This window comes from Myripristis murdjan, chromosome 10 (assembly GCF_902150065.1).
Source record: "Myripristis murdjan chromosome 10, fMyrMur1.1, whole genome shotgun sequence".
In the NCBI taxonomy this organism is placed as follows: domain Eukaryota; kingdom Metazoa; phylum Chordata; class Actinopteri; order Holocentriformes; family Holocentridae; genus Myripristis; species Myripristis murdjan.
Window position 1 is genome coordinate 34,399,406 of NC_043989.1, and position 16,005 is coordinate 34,415,410.

Genomic DNA, 16,005 nt, shown 5'->3' on the forward strand with positions numbered 1-16,005 from the left:
TTAATAGTTTTGAAAATCGCCCAGAAATTCAGTAGGACACAAAAGTCCTCCGCCCCCTTTCTATTTTCCAAGCCCTGGCTACGCCATGTCCTCCCCCCCCCGCCCCCCCCCCCCCCCCCCCCCCCCCCCCTCCCGCCTCTCTCTCTCTCTCTCTCTCCCTCCCTCACGGCAACTGCCGCTGGCTGAGGAGAAGCCAGCCAGTCAGACGCCAGTGAAACTCACCGGAGTCGGAGGAGGGCTTACAAGCTAGTCGCTCTCTCAGCTGTTTCTATTCGCTTTTTATGCTGGGATATTTATAACGGTAAACGGCGTGTTGCCAAACAGACTACACGGAGCCGCAGAAGACTGGAACCGATGCTTTGACTTTTTTTGTATCACTATCTACAGGCGTCAGTCCAGAAGAATGCAGTAGGTGGGCTAAATATCAGAAGCAGCTACTAAAATCTGCTTATCAAGGATAACGTTTACCTCCAAAACATCTTCAGTCGTGCTTGTCCCCGTGTCATATTGCATGCAACCTGCATGTAGCGGGATATCAGAGCTTTCTTCAAGAAGGAGAGGCTCTTTGGCGGGTAAACGAGGTGGAAATCTTAAGTGAAAGCTTCACTTGAGTTTGCTGATTGGGGACATGGAAGGAGTTTGACTCCGTCTCGCTGTTCATGGAAGCAGCAGCATGTTTAGGGCATGAAATAGTCGATCTGCTCATTTCATCCTTGGATCGCTGACACAGTCAGTAAGACTCAATCGGGATTGTGGCGTTGAGCTCCAGTCTTGTTAAATGTCTGCGCCTGGCCGCGAGCTTCAAATTGCTCCTCTTTGCAGAAATACTTGTTTTGTTTGGGCTATATTGTTCTGATTTTACAAACCATTGAGCATGTCATTTTTTGTTAATGCATTTTTTGTTAAACCTGGATTTCAAACATGTTCTGTATGGAAGTGTTACTCTGAGAAGTCACGATTTTTAACTTTCTTTCTTTCTTTCTTTCTTTTTTTTTTTTTTTTTTTTTTTTTTTTTTGTTAAAGCTTTAAAGCTGACAATAACGATTAGCATGCAAAGTAACAGGTTATGTCTAGCCAGTGTAGCTTTGTGATTATGATTGTATTAGAGAGCTGAAGTGCTTCTCATCTGCTGTCTCCATACAGGGTTAGTGTATGGAAGTCCACTGGAGCAGCGGTGTGGGTTATTCGCAGTGCTGCTATGCAGACAGACTGGAGCCACACTGCTGAACTGTAAACCTGACTTTGATCACGGGCTAGGACTGCTTACACAGAATGAAAGTAACTTTTACAACTAATAAAGAAAGAACTTTCTGCAGGTGCCAATCCAGAGAGACAGCCTCTGTGGGATAGAAGATGTACACTACTCTCTGTAGCTACCAGTGACTCAGTGCTGCTATGCAGACAGAGTGGAGCCACAAAAAAACTGCCAGTTCAAGCAGCACACAGCATTCTGCAGCCTCTGCAGCTTCTGCAGTTGAATAGCTCGTGTTTTACAGAAGAGAGCTGAAAGATTTGTCTTTAAGAGGGGAAATATGTTGTGATTAGACTTAAAAAGTCATGCTTGAGTTGTATATAAAATTATGGAGATTCAGCATAGATAAAGTTGAATGTCAGACAATGGAAACAATGGAAACTCACAACTACACTGCTACCATATAGCAGCAACTGCATTTTGTTTTTTATGGAACAGAGACTTTTGTTGGAACAGCTCTGTGTTTGAGTCCTTCAAGCTAACTGTTTCAGTCACAGTGAGAATGTTTTGTAAGCTATTCATGATGCCATACTTTCTAACTAATTCTAATTACCACTACCTACATTGTGGGTGCAAAACTACAGCTATATTTGCTCATCTTAAGTTAATCAGTTGAAATAACTCAGCTGTCAGGTTGTGGTTCGAATTAGGATAAAAAGTGAGTATCAGCTTTAAAGCTTACGCTAATTTTATTCAATTCAGTGACTCTGAATCAAAACTGACTCGTCTATGTGATGTAAACCACTATTGATATATTGACCTATCTTGATTACATAGCTATAGACATATATTGGAGTGTATGTTTTCCACAGCTGATACACATGGTGCAAGGACCACTGTGTAGAGGACCATAGTATGAGAGCAGGCTACAAATGTTAAATACTAATACTAATACTAATAATAAGTAAAAATTAAAAATGAGTTTAGCAGCAAATGCATTTATTTGGTTTAGTTTTACTTAGCCCAATTAAGAATAGAGACATTGTCAGGTAGGTTAACTTTATTAGTTAGTTAATTAGATAGCTTGTTCTCAGTGCTGAAGAATGAGGAACCCTCATCTGTGGTCTGATGCTTGTAATAAATCCATCTCTAGCAATAAAACAGACCAGACACTTATATCTGTCCCAGGCATTAACAAGAAGTTCAAGAGGAAGTCCCGTGAGCCCAAACGGCTATATAATAGCTCCTCTGACCCTATGGGCATAAAAACCTACCAAGCAGACTTGGACGAGGATTTGGCAGAGGAGATTCATAAAGAGCCATGTAATGTTAGCACGCTGGCCCCTGTACAGAGACAACTGATGACATCACAGGAGGCAAGACCCAGTACCACTGCGATTCTGTCAGAACTAATAGATGGCAAAATTAAGTCACCTAGTGCTCAGATTGGTGCCATTGACATGAGGATTGGCAGTAATGTTCCTGCTATCACAGCGAAACTGTCACAGCTGCCTGTCTCTCAGTTCTCTAACGCACAGACATCAGACTGGCCCTGCACCATCACTCAGCCACAACCAAATGGACTCAAACTGGGCCTTTGCTCCTCTTTCACTCCCCTTACAACAGCCAACGCTAATTACAGTCATCCATCCATCCACCATACCTTCAGCCAGGACTCCTCTCTGCTTGGCGAAGCTGCAGCTCTGTCTGTTCCTGGAGCATCCCAGACCTCCCAGTGTAACGGTCATACTATGGAGTCCCAGATCCATTCACCCAAGGTGAACACATGAGCCATTCTCACACTTTCTTTGCCCCTAACACTTGTACTTGTTAACACAGGGCTAATTGTTAGCCCTGGGTTAAGAAATCACACTTGAAAATCAAATCCCAGGGTTAATGCTTTCAAAACACTTTTGATTGGCCAATAAACACTGTGCTGCCCTTGAGAAGTGTTTTTTTTTTTTTTTTTAATTGGACAACAGTCATTCTGTTGCTGTTCAAAGTATTCTATCGTTGTTCTAATCTTGACTCTAACCTCAATTCACACTACAGATCTTAACCCTGACTTTTTGGGGATAGCCCCAGAAAATAGCCCTTTTGGGTTTAGTTAGCTGTGGGCAAAGAGTGGGAGGTATCCCACATTCTAGGCTGCAGGTGTGAAAAGTCAGTTAGCCCATGGCTAACTGGGGTCTTAGCCCAGGGCTAAGGGTAGTGTGAAAAGTGATTGAGTGTTAAGAATAACACTTGCTGATTGATGATATTTTAGAGCAGATTTTACCTTTAACATTTCATGGGGTTTCCAGACCTCATGAATCACATTGTAATTCAATGGTTTCTGGCCATGTCTCAATCAGATATACCAAGTGCTTGTCCTACCTGTGGGCTAAGCCCATTGGTCAGCAATAACAATCAGTCACAATAGGTTATTTTTTGCGTCACTAGGGCTTTTCAAACTTTTCCATGTTCCGTACCCCAAGTTGACTCTCATTAAGCCCCAAAACCCTACGTGAAATGATTTTGCTCCCAGGACCCTGATATCAAAAGACATTTTAGTATGTGTTGATTATGAAATTGTCTAGATACCATACTTGTCTAACACATTCAAAGTGATGAGATTAAAACATAATGTTTAAATAATCACTTGTACATATTTTTGTGTTGTAGGATGTCTAGTGAATTAAACCTTTGAAACCAGAGAAAATATGCTTGATTTTTTTCAAAAACCTGGAGACAAAAGGCAAATAGCAAACAAAAAACTTTACAAGGCAATTACCCAAACATGAGCTAAACAAATGCCAGAAAATTTGCACAAAAACCCAATTTCAAAACCACTACTCTATGTAATCATATTATTTTGTGGTCCTCTTTTGATAATTCTATAATCTGATCCCTCCTCTCCAACAAGGAGACACCAAGGAAGCGGGTGGGGATGAGTGCTGACCTTCCTGGGCGTCTTCCAGAAGTCAAAGCTATCCAGCAGACCAGGCGGCTTCTGGCCAATGCCAGGGAAAGGACCCGTGTCCATACTATTAGCGCTGCCTTTGAGGCCTTGAGAAAGCAGGTCAGACATTTTTACCCAAAACACACATTGAAAACACACACACACACTATAAGCACAAGTATAAGTTTTAAACATGACTCAAAGAGCATCAAATACGGTTTGAACACTCACTCCTGAATTTTCAGAATTTAACTGTTTGAATGAGAATGTAGATTGGGTACTGTGGGGAGGTTTGTGTGAGGAGGGGTGGGCACCATATCACCAAAATGACCAAAACAAAATGTCATGCTATTTACCAACCGCTGTCACGTTTGAAGGCTAAGTGCAGAAATCAGACAGAGGGTAATGAAGACATTTAACTACAGTTTCTACTAAAGCAGGTTGCTTTAGTAGAAACTGTAGTTAAATGTCTCGTGTGCTACACGAGTGTGAGCTCTAAATAAACCTGGAGTTGAAATTCAGTGGGTACATGTAGTAAGACAAGGCAGATAAGCTGGACATCTGGAATTCTGATAAGTGAGTGAGTAACTGGAGAATGGCTATAGCTTAAGCACTGAGAGGAATGATTAACAGTGAATCAGCTAATAAATCAGGCAGGATGAGTTGGTATGTGGGAAACTCAGCAAGTCATCTGTTGGTCCACTAGAGAAGTGGGCACACTGCTTGTGTAGAAAAAAAAACAACAACACAGATTCACATATAGACAAGGATGGGCAGTATCATAATCAAAAGTATTTTACTTATATAAGTATTTAATTACTTTTGAGAAAAAGAGAAACAGACAGAAAGAAAGCTTAGCACCCTGAGGAAGGCATACATGTAGTGGATGTTACAATGTCCAATGTGGGTAGAAAGTTGGCACATGCAAATTATATGTAATTTCAGATTTTGTTCTTCACATGTTAATTATCATGTAGTTTGATATTTATTATCTAAATATCTAAAGAGTTAATTGCTTTGAGGGTTTTTAACAAAAACTAGTTGTGGACTTAATTAAATGTAGAAACCTGTATACAAACGTGTCCTTGTTTGGGCCAACAACCTCAATTTCAGACCTGTAGCATTTATCGTTGACTTTTTATGATTTTTTAAATATACTTTAAACTTTAAACTAGGTCACTATTGTAGCACCACCATCAAGGCTGTTTGTCACGTTAGTGGTTGTCATTTGGCAAGTGATTATGCTATGTGACAAATTTGGTGCATTTTTATGCACAGGAAGGCAGTGCTACAAAGAAAGAAACAAATATATTAATTAAGAAAGAAATAAAGAAAGAAAGCTGACAGTTTGCCATTATAGAACCTGAGATCAAATCAGAGAACAGTCAAGTTTTCAGGGGTGTTTGGGTTGCAAGGTGCTAGTGGGTTAGTCCTACAGCTTATACATGCTATGTGCATTTGAAATTGATGATGGAGCTATTTACTGCTCTGTTAAAGGTTTTATTTGTTTCACAACCATAGAAATTGAACTGGATGAATCTATGTGCCTTTGATTACAGAAAATCAAAGTATTTCTAGGAGGTTCCCCTTGCCAAGGCGCTCTAGTGTTCACTGATGTCATCATGTTGGCAGAAGAATTTGCTTATGTTGGCTGAGCTAATTGTTCTTTATCTGTATCATCTGTGTTTGTGTCAAACTTAAATATTGTTTTACAACTATGGTACATTGTCATTATGACAAGAAAATCAACCCATTTCCTACATGACACAAGATAGTTTTGCACCAAAACAATTAACTAACTTGGCTACTCAAATACCATCAGCCTATGTCATCAAATCATGCCCAGCAGACGTTAAAACTATTATTTTTAAAAGGTCTACAGAATGACCTGAGTTTCAGTTCAGCATGCCACAACACACTGTAAAAATATATGCAATCCACTGAAGTTTCAGGACTGGTCTGTATTTTTTTCCTGAAGTACAGACAGAAGTGGCCCCTCAGTCAACCATTTCACTTTTTCCCATCTGTGGCTGTGAGCTGTGCACACTGTGTCAGAGAGAGCACCACATTCCAACCCAGCCAGATGCTTGTTTTGTCATCATGGAAGTGGCAATAAAGTTATTCAATTGGTTCCTCAAAGTGGACACCATTAACTCCACTGGCAGCACTAGAGTTTCCTATACAATACTCATTCTACCCAATTCAATTTTTATTGTCAGAATTCAATAGTCACACATTCCTCACTGAGTAAGAGGAAAATGCTGTGCTCCTAGCTAAAGCAGCTGAGATTTGGTGAATCTGGCCCTGAGTCTCTCTCCCTGGGCTCAGATGTCTTTCAAATTATTGTCATATACTCATTAACCTCCACCCTTGTCGCCCCATCTTTGTCTAGGTGCCATGCTACTCCTATGGACAAAAGCTTTCTAAGCTGGCTATATTACGAATAGCCTGCAACTACATCCTGTCTCTGGCTCAGTTGGCTGAGCTAGACTACAGCTCAGACCACAGCAGTCTGAGCTTCTCTCAGTGTGTGGAGCAGTGTACCAGGACCCTGCAGGCTGAGGGCAGGAGCAAAAAGAGAAAGGTAAGGCTCACTGTGTTTACATGCCTGAATATTTACCTTGCTAACATGGCTACTAAGCTAACTTTCTTATAACCTATAACAGGGGTTTTTAGTCATTTTCATGTTCTGCCCCCAATTTGAACGCAAAGAGCACTCACTTGAGAGAACAGGGGAGTGGGAACTGGTGAGCCGTAGTGTTGTGTCATTCGTGAACAAATTGATTCTTTTGAACGGCTCTCTGGTGTAAATGTAGAAGCAGTCGTACTTTCTGAGAGCTGTGCTTTTTTATCATATCAGGTTGACATACCTGGCAACCTCATTATGAACCCCAAGTCATGATTATTTGACATATTTCTGTGAGATCAGTTTCCCCAGTAGAGTTCTGGGCAAAATTTTCCCATATTGTTAACTTAAGGGATATGGCTGAGTGAAAGAGCTTTCGCTGCTGTCAAATTAAAGCAAACATAGTAATAGGCTTAATATATTTTCTGACCAGTCACAGGAGGATCTATATTGGGATTCAGAAGGACACCAAAGTCGTTATTAGGATGATAATAATATTATTAATAATGATCATACATACACTCCTGATCAAAATTTTAAGACCAGTTGAGAAATTGCAAGAATTTACATTTTGCACTGTTGTGTCTTAAGAAGGTTCTAAGTAGAGATTCAAAATGCAAAAAGAAGAAATGGGAGTGAGACAAAAAAAAAAAAAAAAAAAAATTGAGTAAGCAATTTATTGCAAACAACCATTAAACTGAAATAGGCTGTTCATTAGCTGATCAAAAGTTTAAGACCACTGCCTTTAAAAGCCCAAATCTTGGCAAAAATGTGGATTCAGTGTCATTTTCTGTCAGGTATCCACACTGTCATGACCTCCTGATGGCAAAGGCAAAAAAGCTTTCTTGGTAATTTTTCAACTGGTCTTAAAATTTTGATCAGGAGTGTATTATACTTTCTCTGATAAGACTTTTTGGTACAGTTAAACAGAATAGAGAGACAAAAGACAATAAAACATGACAACCTCTGTGCCTGTAAGAATATTTCATATTTCAGCAGGAACGATCTTCTTTACCCATATTGCTTACAACTCTTTGAATTGAACAACATATGAACAAACTTCAAATAAACAAATACATAAAAGAATAAAAGAGAATAATAGACAAATAAAATGATGAGTAAAATTAAATAAATTGCTAAAAATGATATTTAATTAATACTATTAATAATTATATAATATATATTATGCAATAATAATTCAGCTCCTTAATACTGGTACTGAATTCTATTGTATTTTGTAGGTAAACTAAATCGGCCCCTGCCCCTGCCCAGCCCAACCCCTATTAAAAAAACAACAACCAAAACAAAAAAACAACAACGAAAAACAACAACAAAAACCCCCAAAACAAACAAAAACAAAAACAAAGAGCTAGTCTTTTGGTTTGAACACATTTGTCATGTCTTCTTTTTCACTAACAATACATTTTTGTTTCTTTTGGTCAGACATAACTGTCAAAGGTAAATAACATCCCTTTTAACTTATGTCTGACCAAAAGAAACAAAAACGTATAGCTAGTCTTGTGGATGGCTCACAAAAAGGAGGGGAGCATTAAGAGCTGAAATTCCCATTACTAGTGTGCTGGTTCTCTTCTCTCATTCCCATTTTGTGGCTATGATAGGCCAGGAGTAGTTCAGAAGACTAGTCTCATACCTTCTGTGTGAAAGGATTTGTCAGAATCATTAATGAAAAAGTTACATATACAAGCTTCAACTTTGTGGCAATGCCTCAAACACAGTCAAGCTGGGAAATAAAAGTTAAAAGTTGACCCTGTCAACTTTTGCCTCGACAAACCTCCTTAAAAAAACAAAAATAAAAACATTTAAGATTAAAAAAAAAAAAAATACTTAAGCTATTTCAGTTAATATGGCAATTGACTATTTATGAATGTGGGCCAACTTGGAAGCAAGGGCCTATTTCACCATGTTGGTCAGTCAGTCAGAAGTTAGTTCCAGAACGGCAGATTTCCAAATCTGGACCACCCGCAGGCCAAATTGTTTTAGTAGTTGTAGAGGTGTATTGCAATTAATTATTTAATATTTTATTTCTCATATTTTTACATCAATTACAATAATGGGAAAATTAAATTGCCCAAATGCCCATGAACAAAACTGCACAATATCTTAATAATTACAGACTTGCAACATGTATCAAGTATCGTGATTTGTATCATATTGAGGAGTCATAGCCGATTCCCATCGCTGCTAAAGATTTACATACAAGCAAAATCTCTTGACTATGTCACATGAGTTTTAGATGTAATTTTAAACTGTGATCCAGTCAGTAGGAACATTAGTAGCCAACCTAATACTAAACCTGATGAGTTATCAAACTCTTAAACTTAATTAAATGAGGGGAAAACAAGATCAAAACCATGCAGACCCACAGTCTGCCCTACTAAACATCCATAAGTGAGTGATCTCATCCTGCGACACATATTCTGACATGGCATTGTATATGTAGAAATGGTTCATGACACAATGACCAGTGGGGATCACTGGCTCACTGGAAATACTTTGCAAATAAATAGTTCTAGTATTGTTCCTATTCAGTATGCTTCTGCTTGGAAAGAGGCGCAGCAATGCGTGTGTGTGTTCAGTTATCTGACAGGAACAATAGATCAGCAGGATGGCTTTACCAATTTGTAGCCAATGTTACATTCTTTTGACCAATCAGTGAGAATCATAATATGTGTCTATGTGAGAGTGTGCAAAAATTAATGGACCATACCAGTGATTTGGAGTGTTTTTCTGTAATTTACTCACATTTTACATTACAATAAACCATAACACAAAATAAACTTGTCACTGGTATGAGCCTTTAAGAGGCTTGTTGAACTTCCAAGGTGGCCTCAGCAGGCCCTTCAACTTCCCCCCTTCACCAACACACACTTTACCAAGTTGTCTTCCATTTCACAAATCAGCATATCATTCTGCTTTTCCATCTGATTACTGATCTTATCATTACATAAGGAATATAACCCCCCCCCCCCCCCCCCCCCCCCTCTAAAGTGGAAGTGGTTGCAGTGTTTGACTAACAGTTTTGCAAAGGGCAGCTATAAACAGTGTTACAACCCCATCCTACACTATATTGCCAAAAGTATTCACTTAAACCATAGGATTTAATATGATGTCGGCCCACCCTTTGCAGCTATAACAGCTTCAACTCTTCTAGGAAGGCTTTTCACAAGGTTTAGGACTGTGTTTATGGGAATTTTTGACCATTCCTCCAGAAGTGCATTTGTGAGGTGAGACACTGATGTTGGACGAGAAGGCCTGGCTCGCAGTCTCCGCTCTAATTCATCCCAAAGGTGTTCTATCGGGTTGAGGTCAGTACTCTGTGCAGGCAAGTTCTATCACACCAAAGTCGCTCATCCATGTCTTTATGGACCTTGCTTTGTGCACTGGTGTGCAGTCATGTTGGAACAGGAAGGGGCCATCTCCAAACTGTTCCCACAAACTTGGGAGCATGGAATTGTCCAAAATGTCTTGGTATGCTGAAGCATTAAGAGTTCCTTTCACTGGAACTAAGGGGCCGAGCCCAACTTCCGAAAAACAACCCCACACCATAATTCCCCCTCCACCAAACTTTACACTTGGCACAATGCAGTCAGACAAGTTCCGTTCTCCTGGCAACTGCCAAGACTCGTCCATCAGATTGCCAGACAAAGCGTGATTTGTCACTCCAGAGATCACGTCTCCACTGCTCTAGAGTCCAGTGGCGGCGTGCTTTACACCACTGCATCCGATGCTTTGCATTGCGCTTGGTGATGTAAGGCTTGGATGCAGCTGCTTGGCCGTGGAAACCCATTCCATGAAGCTCTCTATGCACTGTTATTGAGCTAATCTGAAGATCACATGAAGTTTGGAGGTCTGTAGCTATTGACTCTGCGCACTATGCGCCTCAGCATCTGCTGACCCCACTCTGTGATTTTACGTGGCCTACCACTTCGTGGCTGAGTTGCTGTCGTTCCCAATCACTTCCACTTTGTTATAGTACCACTAACAGTTGATTGTGGAATATTTAGTAGCGAGGAAATTTCACGACTGGACTTACTGCACAGGTGGCATCCTATCACGGTACCATGCTGGAATTCACTGAGCTCCTGAGAGCGACCCATTCTTTCACAAATGCAGGGATTAAAGTTCTCCGTCTCTAGACGGATTTCCGTCAGTTGGAAAAAGAGGGGGAAAAAAAGAAAGACAAAAAAAAGTTGCACGTGCATTTTGTTGTGGTACAGTTTTGACTATCCAATGAAATCATGTTAGGTATTAAACTGACGCTGTTGTAAACCAATAAAGCCAACCAGAGCCTTGGTATTAGCCAATCAGAAACAGAGGAGGGCGGGTTCACCCCTGCCCCTCAGGGAAGGATCTGGGGTCCGTTTCACAAAGCAGATTTAGTGAAAACTCTGAGTGTGTTAACCCTGAAATGAGGGAAACTCTGAGTTTGCCGTTTCACAAAGGGAGGTAACTCAAAGCAGAGAAAGAGGGGTAACTCTAGCTCGACACTTCCCCGTTGCCATGGTGACTCGTCAAATCAAGGCTCCATTGACGCTGTCCTTTTATAGCTGTGGTGCACGCGCTTAACTCCAAGTGAAACTACTCCGAGTTGATCAAACTAACTCAAATCAGCTGAACCGAAAACTCAGAGTTTCCTATCTCAGAGAAGATCAACTCAGAGTTCGGGGTAAGACTCGGAGTTTGCTGAACCTGCTTCGTCAAACGGACCCCTGTTGTAACTGCATGAGTGGAATTAACAGAGATGTAACGTGGATTTTTTACCAACTCAAAATGGATAGCTGATGGATAACGTCATCTGAGAGCAGTTTCTTTGGTAAGTGTCTATTCCCTGTTGAGGTTCAGGTTTACTTTATACTTTATTTGAATAGGGACAGAGCATATTAATCGTAATGTAATGAAAGTTGAATGTTAATCTCCGTGTTACTACAGCTGCTGTCGCCGACTTTTGCGATTGGTCATTCATCTTTAACACAAAGAAGATTCCAGTAAATTTCCACATGCCAACATGGATGCATTGATAGTGAAGGAAGGCTCCAACGTTTCAAAAATAGATCAAACTGTGAAAAACAAATGGAGATGCGATGGGAAGCGATTGCACGGCAGAAAAGGGGCCATTCTTAAAGCGTGGTGCAGCGCATTTCGGGGGAATATGAACTGGCCTGAAAAAAAATGTCCCTCAAAAATATTTTTTTTCCTTTAATCCCTGCAAATGTTTGTAGAACTAGTCTGCAAGCCTAAGTGCTTGAATTTATACACCTGTGGTCATGGAAGTGATTGGAACACCTGAATTCAGTGATTTGGATAGCTGAGTGAATACTTTTAATAATAATAATAATAATAAACTTTATTTATATAGCACTTTTCATACAGAATGCAGCTCAAAGTGCTTCACATAAAAAGAATAAAAATAAAATATATATACACATACATACACACTGATAGATAAAAACAACAAATAACAAATAAATAAATAATTGAGGACATCAACAGCAGGAATAAAAGGGGATAAACGAGAAAAATAAGAGGTAGTGTGCATTAAAACATAGGAAACGCAGCTAAAAATCAGACATGAATAAGAATACAAATGCCTTAAAATTGATTAAAATGTTGCAGCATATAATATTGAGTAAAAGTCACACTATAAAAAGGCATGGTTAAAAAGATACGTTTTTAGGCGTTGTTTAAAAATTTCAGGAGAGACTGCCTCTCTAATGTCTTTGGGTAAGGTGTTCCAGAGTTTTGGTGCGTAGTTGAAAAATGCTGCATGTCCAATTTTCCTTTGGGAGTGTGTATGGCTCTCGAGCAGTCCTGCAGAGGATGATCTGAGGGTTCGTGAGGGAGCATAAGGAGTCAAGGAGTCTCTGATGTAGCTCGGTCCTGATCCATTGAGAGTTTAAAAACTTTTGGCAATATAGTGTATGTTTCTTACCTGATCAACAAATGGAAGAGCTTATTTCTATGGATTTGGTCCACTTGCTATGATAACACGATTTCAAACTGACTGGACAATGTCAGGCATTCAGACGTTTTCCACAAAACAAAGAGGATGGACCAGCTTAACTATTTTTGTGAACCACAGCCATCAAGGCAACAGCAGATTGATTCGTACTAATCAATAAAACTTGTGAACTGCTGCTGGTATGTTATAGTCCATATGCACATTTGAGCAAGTGCAATATTATACTCCAGCTCCAGCTTGTGAAGCTGGAGTTGCTTTGGCAAATGCTTTATGATACTGAAAGACAGCTAACCTACTTAAGCTACTCAACATAGTAGGCCTATAGAGGATCTACTGTTGAAAGCTACATAAGGGCTACTGTATAGGCCTGCAGTCAATTAATGACTTGCTGGGTTCTTTGCTGGGCATCTTTTTTTTCTCCATTTTAGCCTTCCATCCATGCTAGACCAACATGTTGCACACACAAAACCAAAGTGTTCAAAAACAGTCTTCAAAGAATGTCTCTGAATGAATCTGAAAATGCCAGACTGGCATTTCTGTGCAAATGGCAAAAATTGAGCGTTTTGAAAATGATGATGCAAGATTACCACGTGAATGCCTCTGCATTGTAGAGCTGAAGTTACGTAGTTGCATGAATGAACTTTGTGTGTTTTGGGGTGTTTCAGTGTGGACAGCAGGCTTTTGGAAAACATTCTGAAACGCTGTGAAAACAATTTTGGTGTAGTATGGTTCAGATTTACTTCAGATGTATGGTATGGTTCAGATGTGTGTGAACAGCAATCTGTCTTGGCAATCGACTTGCCTTCAGATTCTCAGAGAAATATGTTTGAACAGCGGCTTTGTAATTTTTGTTGACCTGAGTCGAATGTTAACGTGATTGTATGGCCTATAAAGGGTCCATGAATCACATTCAAAATCTGTGCTCTTTTTAAGAAAATATAAATAAATATATAAATAAATGAGGAAATTATCTAAATAAATGAGAGAATATCTTGTGGACTAACCTGTACAGCTCTGAGTTCCAACTTAACTCTAATACAGATATACTGCTTTTAGAAGGAAACTAGTAGAGGGCTTTTACCCTGCTGGCCGGCTGTTACTTTTGTTTGTGTGAGTGAGTGAGTTTGTGTGTGTGTGTCTGCAAGTGTGTGTGTGTATGTGTGTGTGTGTGTGTGTGTGTGTGTGTGTGTGCCTGTGTGTGCGCACGCATGTGTGCTCTAAAAGTCCCAGACACCAGATGTTTAGAGTGGAGGGGGAAGTGGAGCTGGCGCCATGAAGGGCAGAGGGCAGTGAAAAGGCACGCGAACTGAAACCACACACACTCACTCTCTCTCTCTCTCTCTCTCTCTCTCTCTCTCTCTCTCTCTCTCTCTCTCTCTCTCTCTCTCTCTCTCTCTCTCTCTCTCTCTCTCTCTCTCTCTCTCTCTCTCTCTCTCTCTCTCTCTCTCTCTCTCTCTCTCTCTCTCTCTCTCTCTCTCTCTCTCTCTCTCTCACACACACACACACTCACACTCTCTCTCTCTCACACTCACTCACACACACACACACACACACACACACACACACACACACACACACACACACTTGGCATATTCCCCAGCAACCTTTCCAACACATTCCCCCACTCTGCGTCCCCAGGCCATCTGCTCCAACACACTTTGAAACAAGGAAGGAAAAAACAGTGATCATCAGTCTGTCAGCCGGCAGCAGCTGCTCAAAAGACAAAGGGAGAGATGAGGGAGAGAGGAGGGGGTTAGGGGTGGGGAGCTAGATAGAGGAGGAGTGTAGCAGAGGGATAGAGGACTTTTGGCTAGAATGAAATGCTTTTCTTTTTCAGGGCAGAGCCACTGAGTCTGACAGGAAAGTTTCCAAGGGAAAAAAGTTGTATTTTTCTGCTGCTGATTATGCCACACTAAAGGCATTAAATCACACAAACAACAGGAAAAATAAAAAGTGACACCTATCCTCACTATTAGAAAGTTGCTGAAGTAGTTGAAGCAGTAATTAAAGGAATACTCCAACGTTTTGGGCAAACGTTGGAGTATTCCAACGTTTGGGCTCCTTTTTTCAACTTACCCAGACTTAGACAAGATGTTCAACACCATTTTCATCTCTACATCCAGTGGTTTGGTTCGAAACTGTCTTATTTAACACAATGTATTGTGTATTTGAAACACACACTGAACATGATCTGATCAAACATATTTTCTCAGTCTGGGTACATTGAAAAAAGGGTAGTTTGCTTTAAAGCAGTAGTTAATGTAATTTAAGTAACAACTGAAATAGTTGAAAGTAACTGAAGTAGTTGAAACAGTACATGAAGTTGTTAAAGCTGTAGTAAAAGCAGTTGTTCAAGTAGTAGCCCAGCAGTTTGATTATTTGGAGGTTAAGCCATTCCATAGCAATCAATAAATTGAAGAAAATGTAAAAAATGGTAGTAATGAAGCAGGAGTATGATAAGCATTACTAGTAATTTAAGTATTAATTGCAGTAGAAATCAGTAGTTATTGAAATATCAACAGCTGTAATTCAGCAGTAGCTTTTCAAGTAGTCAATAGAGGAGCAGGATGCAAACTATAGGGAAGCCAGGAGGGGCTCAGCTCCCTTAATAACACATGAGCTCCCCTGAAAACATGATTTGAGAAATTTGGGGAGTCTCTAAAATATGAATTGACAATATATAGGGTTTTTCCTCCATATAAAATTCAGAGGTGGCCACCTTTCTCAAAGTCCATGCCTTGGTACAATTAAACACATCTTTTTGTGCTCATAGTCTGTAGGCTTCAGTACAGTTTCTAATTTGACTCCAATACCAGCACAGCCCACTGTAACACTATCCCACAATCAGCACAATGCGCCCATAAAGGTGCCAGGAGCTCTGGGTTTGTGCTAACTTTGCTAAACTCAGATAGAGCAAGTGACTGCACAATGTAGTGAACTAACAGGACTGTTCATCACACAGGTGCATCCTAATTTCTTTTGCACCAAAGAATATCCCTATTCATTTGTCTGCTAAATGACTTAACATGATGGAGTTCCAAAACTTAACAACCTGTCAGTTTTCCAACTCACAAAGAAGACTGTTTTAAACTTTTCAAAGATGGAATATTTTTCCAAGAACTAACTACTAATATCCTTATTACTGACAGTGTAGTAACACTGTTCTAATAAGGGTATTAGTACAGTAGTGCATAGCATCATAGTGGCAATCCGGTCTTTAAGTGTGACGTAACACCCTTTCAAAATACTATTTCCGGGTCCAAACG

At 40.1% G+C, this 16,005-nt stretch overlaps 1 protein-coding gene across 2 annotated transcripts in view; it reads left to right on the forward strand.

Moving 5' to 3' along the window:
- The first annotated feature begins 218 nt into the window (after positions 1 to 218).
- The window catches only part of atoh8 (atonal bHLH transcription factor 8), a 33,110-nt gene continuing 17,323 nt past the window's right edge, over positions 219 to 16,005 (forward strand). The window contains exons 1-4 of one of the 2 annotated variants that reach the window (XM_030062543.1): positions 219 to 412; positions 1,144 to 2,970; positions 4,098 to 4,253; positions 6,526 to 6,717. In XM_030062543.1, coding sequence (XP_029918403.1) covers positions 2,296 to 2,970; positions 4,098 to 4,253; positions 6,526 to 6,717 — 1,023 coding nt within the window. In that variant the 5' untranslated portion in view covers positions 219 to 412; positions 1,144 to 2,295. Of the gene's footprint in view, positions 2,971 to 4,097; positions 4,254 to 6,525; positions 6,718 to 16,005 lie in introns of both variants that reach the window. The other variant, XM_030062542.1, reaches the window with a different exon arrangement.